We start from the raw sequence: 9,250 nt of genomic DNA, 5'->3' as shown, positions 1-9,250 counted from the left end.
TTCACTATGAGGAGGTTTTGTCCTTTTCCCTCCGCACTATCATTGTTTCTAATAATGTCCATTTCCTGCCAATAAAAGAATGATGTCTGGGTTTTATTAATGGGCCTGGGGTTTGATAATAGTTGTATATATGTTGACTACCTTTTCTAAGCTTTGAGCCACGAAAGCATTGAATAAAATGGGGGGAAAGTTATAAGTAATATCAAATAAAGGGAAAGTAAAAAAATCTTTTCTCTTCTTTCCCCAGGTTTGGCTAAAACATGGCATCTCTCTTTGTAAAGAAAATGATGCTTACCATCAGCAGTCCTCTTTTCCACATGAGCAGGTGTTCAGCAAAACCTTCCTCAATCTCTGCATTCCTGCTTGCATCACGACAAAGTGCAGTCCCCGTAGATACCAGTCCCATGAAGTATAGCTCAATAATTCATCCATTTCTTTCACGTTACCTGCTTCCGTCCTTTCAACCTTCTCTTGGGTTCAAAACAAAAGCTGTTCTAAAGAAGCGCTGCAAGGACTGTTACTTTGTGAAAAGGCGTGGACGATGGTATGTGTATTGTGAGACACATCCAAGACACAAGCAACGACAGTTGAAGTCTCTTTGATTTCTGAAATGACATTCAAAATACCGTCCATCCTTCAGAAAACCGAAACAAATGAAGCCAGTCAATTGTTGGAAATAATACTATTAAATAACAATCTCATAAAGATTGATGTTAAAATAGTTTTTATTTCTTTAACTGTCATTTAAGAAATGCATTTTTAAAATCTTATGCTAAATAACTGGTTGAATGGTTGATCCCAAAGAGGATTCATTAATGGGCTTGTGACAGACTGGAGGGCCTTGTATACTTGTGCTTGATTCTGGGCATTATTTAAATCTTTTTACTGTGATTTGGGTAAAGGCTTTGTAACAAGAGACGATTTTATTGGGTGTACGAGCAGTACTACCCATAAATGATATGTTAAAAAAAAAAGGTACCATTAACATTTTAAAAGAATGAAAGATGCGCAGGGGACCTGAGAGACTTTCATAGCCCAAGATTTTTAAAATTATGTTAATAATTCTAGAATTCAACTCTACCAGAGGGTGAAAGGAAATACTCAGATATGGATTGTGCAAATGCAAGTTATGTTCACCCAGGGCATAGTGCAGTGAAAAGAACACCAGATTTAGCAGGAGGCTTGGGATCAAGGCCCAGTTCCACCAATCATAGCTTTACCCTCCGCCTTCCTTCTACCACAAGACCCATAATTTCTCTGGTCCTTTGTTTCCTCATCTCTAAAATGAGGGGGTTGAACTTGATGATTTCAGCAGTCCCATGTAGCTTTCGTATGCTGTACTGTTTCCACTTCATGAAATCTTTGCATGTAAGATGAACTACATCTTCAAATGGTGAATTCAATAATTCTATAAATGCTTTGATCTTGATGTTCAAGACATTGTGCTAAGTGCTAGGGATGAAAAGCCACACACGGAGTAGAAGCTGCCTTGAAGGAGTTTTACATTCTCTTAGAGTGATACCATGTGTACACAAATAAATATGTAGAAAATTTAAGAGCACCAAGCCAGTAGGATGAGGAAAAACTTCACCAAGGTGGTGGCACCTAGGCTGTGCCTGGAAGAAAGAAAGGGATTTTGAGAGATGGAGATGAAGAGGGAAAGCATTCCAGCCATGTGAAATAACTTGTTAGGCTATGTGACATGGATCTTCAGGGAACAACAAAATTTGTTTGGAGTGGAGAGTTCATGAAAGGGAAATAAGTATGCAGTGGTAGGTGGGAACCACATTGTGAAGGGCTTTAAATCCTAGGCTGAGGATTTTGTGATTTAAAGATGACAGGGAGCCCCTGAATGTTTTCAAAGTGGTCAGACCTATGTTTTAGGAGCATTATTTTGGCAGCTGCATAGAAGTGTAGATTGTAGATAAGACATACTGGAAGCAGGAAGATTAATTAGGAGGCTGTTGTGGTGATCTAGGTGACCAGGTCTGAGCTAGGTAGTGACTGTATGAATAGACAGATACAAGCAATATTATGGATGTAAAATCAACAGGATTTGTCAGCTCACTGGGGATGAAGGGGAGAGAAGAATGAGAAATGCATCTAAGGTTTTGAACCTGAGTGACCAAGAGGCTATTGGTGCATTCACCAGAGTACTGAAGGAAGGACAAGTTTAGGAGGAAAATGTTCTGTTCTGAACATGAATATCTTATAGATATATGCATTATTGGAGTTCAGGGGTGAGATTACAGATAGATAACATAGATTTAGCAATCATTTGTATAACATTCAAACCTTTGGGGGAGGGGGTGAAGTGACAGACAGATTTCACAGATTGGAACGATGGGGTATATACCAAGGTTGGGGAAGGCAAAAAAAGACCCAACCAAGATATTTGATAATTGAGAGATTATTGATGACTTTAGAGAGAGCAGTCTTAAATTACAAGGGGTTGAAAAGTAGAGTGAGTGTAGTCTTCCTAGGAATTTGGCAGTGAAAGGGAAGAAAAATATAAATTGGTAACTTGAGGGAAATCACAGGGTCATGTTACTGTGTTTCTGGACAAGCAGGTGTGTGGATAGTGGCAAGTTTTGTTTGTTTTTTTTGGTAGAGGGAGTAGGTAAGGAAAGATTGAGAGGAACAATTGGTGGAATAAGATACTGGAGGAGACAAGAAGGGATGGAATCAAGTGCACAATTAAGAGGGATTGACCTTGACAGAGAGAAGAGCCATTTTTTTTTCCCTCAGGTACAAGAATAAAGCAGAGGATATGTGAACATGGGGTTTAAATTATGAAGTAGGGAAATCAGAAATCAGGCCATCTGTTGATGGTGGAAGTAGGGAAGAATTGGGGGTTTGAGGAAAGAAGAGAAGGTTTGGAGCAGATATTGAGGGGATTTGGATAGAGACAATCAAGGAAATTGGTTTTTCCATGTGACACTGAAGGCATCCTTGGGATTAGAAAGTTGTAGCAGACCCACTTGTATTGGTGCTATGACTTTATCCAGTATGTTGAACAGCTTGGAAATAAGAGTAAAGGTATCCTAATGACAGTGAAAGAAACCATTGCCTTAAATAGTTGTAAATAAACCTCCAAAACTATTTGAGAGATGAGTATAGACCAAAAACAACATAAACAGTCTCAGGAAGAGTTTAGATGAATTTATGAATGGTAGGTTTCATATAATGCCATTAAGGGAAGCTAAGTGGGTTTGTGGGTCCCAAGATCAACCCAAGGTAAGTTGTGAAATAAATTGTATTCAGTTGCTTTCCTACTCCAGTTATAGGCCTAGCAAGATTACTAACCTAAAAATCAGAAAACTTTGGTTTAACTCCCAGTTCTGTCACTTACCAGCTGTGACTTAAGAATGGAACTGGGAACTGAACCTAGTAGTTGCTTATCTCTGAGCCGTCTTTCCTTACCTGTTAAAAAGAAAAAAGGATCAAGCAAACATTTATTTATCACCTACTGTGTAGCAGACACTGTGCTAAGGAGGGCTACCAGAACAAAAACAGTTCCTGCCTTAAAGGAACGTCCATTCAATTGAAGGTGACAATCTCTACATGTCTTAGTATATACACAATGAATACAAAGTAATTTGAGGGGAAGGCAGCAACTGAAAAGGTCTCAGGTAAAAAATTTCCTTGAGTTGATTTTGAGAGACAGGTAAGGAAGTAGATAGACCATGCAAAGTCACAGAGAATCTTGTGTGAAGAATAGGAAGAGGATCCGTTTATTAAAGCATAAATTTTGTGAAGGAGAAGGTTGGTTGGAGTCAGGTGGTGAAGGGCTGTAAGTGCCAAAAAGAGGACTTTATATTCTTGAAATAATGAGCCACTGGAATTTATTAAATAGGGAAATGACACAGTTACACCTGGGCTTTAGGAATATCACTGGCGACTGTGTGGAAGATGTGTTGGAGAGGCAAGTCTTGAGGTTCAGGTGAGAAGTGATGAAGATCTGAATGAGAGTGGTTGTGAATGTGCAAGAGATGTGGAGGGACCATCAGCGGAACTGGGAGACTGCTTGGATATGGGGGATAAGAGAGAGAGGAGTGGAAGATGACTCCAGTGTTGTGAACCTATATAACTGGAAGGATTGGGGTCCCCTTACTGGAATGGGGACGTTTAGTAGAGGAATTGAGAGAAGAGATAGTGAATGTTGTTTTGGAGATAATGAACTGGAAATAACCTAATAGGCAGTTTATGCTGAGAGACTGGAACTTGGGAGAAAGACTAGATCTGTAGATCTCTTAGAGTAAGCTTATTCTTATGGACTTGATATAAGGAAAAACCTTTGTAAGTGTTAAAGTGCTATGTAAATGCAAGTTGTCAACACTCCTTGAACCTAAAATCTTAGGTTAGTCCTATGACTGACACCCCAAGGGCTCCCATTATAATTCTTCATTCCAGGCTACCCTTCCTGGACAATCATTAAAAAATCTCCCAATAACATTTTGATCAATATTTTGTTGCTTTAAAACTTCCAAAAGGTGGGAATGTTAACACACATCCCAATGTCCCCTTATCCTAGCTTTGACCAGAACAAAGGGACAGTCCCAACTCATGAGATTGGACAGAGAAAATAACTTTCTGTTAGCCAGTTTGGGCATATTTAATTCAAAACCTAACCTATTTTTTTTAAAAGGGAGTAGCACTCCTCAAGTGACAGGGTGTGCTGAATGTGACCAGTTTGAATAATAGGAGGTGTCTATAGCCAAATAGTATAAAGTCTGTGATCTATAGAAAAAGAGAAGGTTTTATCTCTAACCTTTGGGGAGTGCTGAAGAGTAGGTTATGGAAGAAAAAGAAATACTACCCATAGTCTAGCTAGGTTTTCCTTTATAACCTGTTCTTCAGCATCCCCTAAGGGTCACAGGAAAGGAAGAAACAGGCATTTATTAAATGCCAGGCACTATGCTAAGCACTTATTTTATCATCATAGCAACACTGGGAGGCAGGCACTATTATCCCCATTTTATGTTTGAGGAAACTGAGACAGAAATGAAGTGACTTGCCCAGGGTCACACAACTAATAAGTGTCAGAAGTTACATTTGAATGCAGGTCTTCCTGGCTTCAGATGCAGTGCTTGATCTACTGTGTCAGTTATCTGCCTCTGTTTTCTTGTACCCTGTATTTCTGAATTACCACATTGACTAAACATGATAAGTCAAAAGTGCTATTTTAGTATCCCACAAAAGTTTTAGTACTCATTGGCTTTTTATTATAAGCAGCTTCTTTTACAATTCAGTGTTGTGCTGTTCTCAATAGTTTCCTAATAGCATTTGTCTTTTTGTCTTCAACATAACTTAATTTCTGATGAATTACAGCCATTGTTAAATTTATAATGTTTCCTGGTAGAAACGTGTAATGTAAAATGTGCAGATAGAAGATCCTAACTTAAGTGTTTTCCATGTAGTATGGAGTTGCTGCTGATCAATGGAGAGCAGGCAGCATAAGGGACAGTTTATGGGTTGTGATTTTACTGAAAGTCCCCATGTGACCCTCCCCCACCCCACATTCTCTCAGCCTAAGGGTTCCCAAAGTCCATAAAGATTAATTTGATAAGGCTTGTGTTCCTGGGTAAAGTACAAATTCCCCTGGGAAAAAATAACGGATATTTGTGTCTCAGTGTGAATGAGCTATCAGGACTTTTCCTAAAAACTGATTTTGACAAGAGGGATAGAAGACCTTATTAGGAAATTAGGCACTCTGTGCCACCCAGTGGGAAAAAGAATCAGGTAACAAGGAGGATGTGGGAATAGGTCCTAATTTGAACCTTGCATAGGTGTTGAAACTCACTCCTGGGGGAGAGGAGGGGAGGGAAGGTTAACGTTCATCTTCTTTTAGTGGCATCTAGTATATAAAGAGATGATTAAAGAAAATAAGAACTCACCAGCTTCACTTGTCATCTCCCCTGAGAACAGAACTGTGGGCTTTAGTTCTAGTGGAATAACTTAGGTATATAGAAGAATTTCCTAAATATGAAAATTTTTAATAAATAGGATATTAATTATTCTTCATATCTAGAAGTCACTTGGGTGCTACAGTGCGTAGTGTGCTGGACCTGGAATCAGGGAGACAGTTCATTGTTGCCTCAGAACTTACTAGCTGTGTGACCCTGGACAAGTCACTTAACCTCTCATTCTGAATTTTCTCATCTCTGTAATATCTTTTCAGTACTGTCATAAGGATCCAATGAGATAGCATGTGTAAAGTGCTTTGCAAGGCTTAAAGTGTTATAAAAATACTATTATTATCTTCCAGGAACTTTTAGAATCTGCTGCTCCTTTTTAAAAATAGGAAAAAACTATCTGTCTGGGACAGTTTAAATTTTAATCTGATAGGTCCTTTCAGATCTTAAGATTCTAAGATTTCATTATCTAACTAGGAAAAAGCTAGAAACATGAGAATATTGATCAGGTAATTATCTCTAATTCAACAATAAATCTTAGAAATTTGCCTAGAGACTAAAGATGCATGTTATGTATTCTTATTTTTTTGGCAAATTAGTTTTTTATGTCTGTTTCACAAATGTTGAGAAATACTTCTTTATCTGAGTTCAGACAGATTCAGAAAAATTTTGGGGTCATCAGCAGGTATCCTTCATCGAAATTTTCTTTGCCATTTACTTTTGAGGTTATAGTACTGTTAAGAACATAAGTAAATATTCTAAGAAGCATAGTAGTGTTTTGTGGTGCAGTTTTCAAAATTTATAACAACTTGGGCACAATTCCCTGTGATTTTCTAGCTATGATACCTCATGTAAGTCAAGGCCCTCTGGATTATTTTTCCCCACTCCTTATATACTACAGTTTTTGTTGTTCTGTTTGCTATATGTTGATATATATAATATGGTTTTGTTTTTGTTTTGGTGTGAGAACAAATTTTTAAGGCAGAATGAAGGGACTTTCTAAATTAATATTCCAAGAGTTTATCAAACCAGTTTTTAAATAATGAGCAAAAAAATTCTTTCAAGAGAAAATGTAAAATGGGCACTAATTTTAGTTGAAGCATCTTAACTAATGTGGTACCACTAAGGGCCCTTTATTATTTATCTGGGTGGTTCTGAAAGCAGCACACCCTGGAGTGTTTTATTATTGTGTATTACATCATAATCAGTCACTTGTTCGCCAAGAGTGGGTAACAATTTAAGCCAGACAAGTAGAAAATAATGCTAATTTCATTTATTATATTATCAGTCTGCCTTCTTAGAGGAGCCTGGACTGGTAATAAATGGGTGAAATGGAATATTTTTAATATTTATTTATTAGATGTAGTTCTTTTTTTCCATTTACTCATTTCTTTTTCTGTTTGATTTCCCAATTTATAAAGAAAATTGTTTTTCTATTTCTCCTTTGATATTAATGATTTTTTTTTCAGTGTGTCCCAGATTGTCATTTTTTTTTTTTGTTTAAATACTGTGGCAACGCAAAGGAAAAATGTGAAATTTAAAGAACAAAGAAGACTGTTTTATAATGCATGAGAAATTGATTTGGGCTATGTCAATATCTGAAAAGAGATCTGTCAGTTAGCTAGCCCCCAGTATACCTCACTGATCCAGCTAGACAAAGCTCACCAAGTAATTCAGATAATTTTTTTCCCATTACCTATTGCTATTAAAAACCTATTGTTCCATGTCAAAGAACAATGCCATTTCCCTACTGCCACAAAACTTCACCATTATCTAACAATCACAAATGTACACAAATTCCAAGACTTTTCCCCCAGGCTGACTGCTTATTATATATATATATATATAAAACATGTCTTTTAAGAATCTGTGGAAGTCCTGTTTTTATTTGATTGTCTAAATGAGCAGTTCTTGTGGTAGAATTTATTTACCTATTTAAAATATGCCTTGTTACTTTTATCAGCCTCTTCCTTGCCAAGTTGTTTTAAGATTGGATAAAAGATACATGGGGTTCTCTACTTCCAACCTGATTTCCTGCTCACCAGTTGTAGGCATTCGTGCATAAAAAAAAAGCCATTAATACTTCATGGTGTCTTAATGCTTGAGATAGCCTCTAGTAGTCTTGATACCACCTCTGTTGGAATTTACATTTAAATTAATTTGTCTATTCAATTAAAAAGCAAGAGGCACAGAAATCAAGATTGTACCTTTTTTAGATAATTAGCAGGGTGATTCCCAGCCTTGACTAGGTGACCCCCAAAGTATCTTCCAGAGCCTTAACTAGAATAGGGTTAAGGGGACTTGATCCTAGAAGTGCTTGAAATCCAAAAAGGGGGTGGGGCAAGGTTTGTGGGGTTTTTCTTTTCTTCACATCAACATGGGAGAGAAGCAGGTATACTCCCTTTGGTGTTCCGTTCTGGAGCCGAGGAGTCAATGGGAGAACTGCTCATGTAGGCACCCTGAGGGAAAGAAAAATGCCCCAAGCTATCCTCTTCCCACAAAGCCCTACTGCTGCCACACCCTTTTTTTTTCAGTTCCCCTTTTCTCTTGGATGAGAAGACTGCTTGGTGCCACTTGGCCTGAGGACTTGTGCTATATAGAACACTCCAGATCAACAGTAATGGTAAGCTATGGCTGATCTGAAGGTCTTTGTATCTTGCTCTCTTCTCCTCAACTGAATTTCCATGGCTGCTAGTATTTAGCTCTAGAGTTTTCCTTTAAAGGGGAACAACAAAGTTCTCAAAACAATCAGTTTTTTAAAGACAAAAGTGTAAATATACTTTGAAGGCCATCGAATATCATAGAATTAACAAAAAATACTCGATTCAAAGTTTGTAATTAGTAATTTTTGAAGACACCCTTTCCTTTACAATCTTTGAACTTTCCATTGTAACAAAGAAGAAAAAATAGTTAAGCAAAACTAACTGACAAATGGTATCTCACTAATCAAATGAAATAACATGTAAAGCATTTTGCAAATTTTGAAGCATTGTTAATGTTAGATCATCATCATCATCTGACAGCATGTATAGCATTCTGTTCCCAAAGTCTCCCACTCAAGAAAGGAGGAAGATACATCCCCTCATCTTTTCTCAGAGGCCAAAATTGGTCATTATGGCAAATATAGCTATATTTATACATCATGATAGCTATGGTATTTGGCTTCCTTATATTGTGCAGTTGTCTTATATTGTGCAGTTTTTTTGCTTTGTTTACATTGTTTAATTTTTTTAATGCTTTCTTTTCCATTCCCTGCCCCTGCTTCCAAAAAAAAAAACAACAAACAAACAACCCTCAGCTTTTATTTAGAGTACAGTTTCATACATTCAGGGGCC

The 9,250-nt window shown here is 37.4% G+C and overlaps 1 protein-coding gene across 1 annotated transcript; it reads left to right on the top strand.

Annotated features, from left to right (window-relative positions):
• The first annotated feature begins 260 nt into the window (after window positions 1-260).
• Window positions 261-602, top strand: MRPL36 (mitochondrial ribosomal protein L36). The gene has a single exon (XM_069077466.1). The coding sequence runs from the start codon at window positions 261-263 to the stop codon at window positions 600-602; it is 342 nt and encodes a 113-aa protein (XP_068933567.1).
• The last annotated feature ends 8,648 nt before the right edge of the window (window positions 603-9,250 follow it).

Source organism: Petaurus breviceps, unplaced genomic scaffold (assembly GCF_028583685.1).
Source record: "Petaurus breviceps papuanus isolate PSGF00001 unplaced genomic scaffold, PetGlider_PUasm1.0 151, whole genome shotgun sequence".
In the NCBI taxonomy this organism is placed as follows: Eukaryota; Metazoa; Chordata; class Mammalia; order Diprotodontia; family Petauridae; genus Petaurus; species Petaurus breviceps.
The sequence above is the reverse complement of the archived record's forward strand: the minus strand, read 5'-3'. Positions and strand labels throughout refer to the sequence as shown.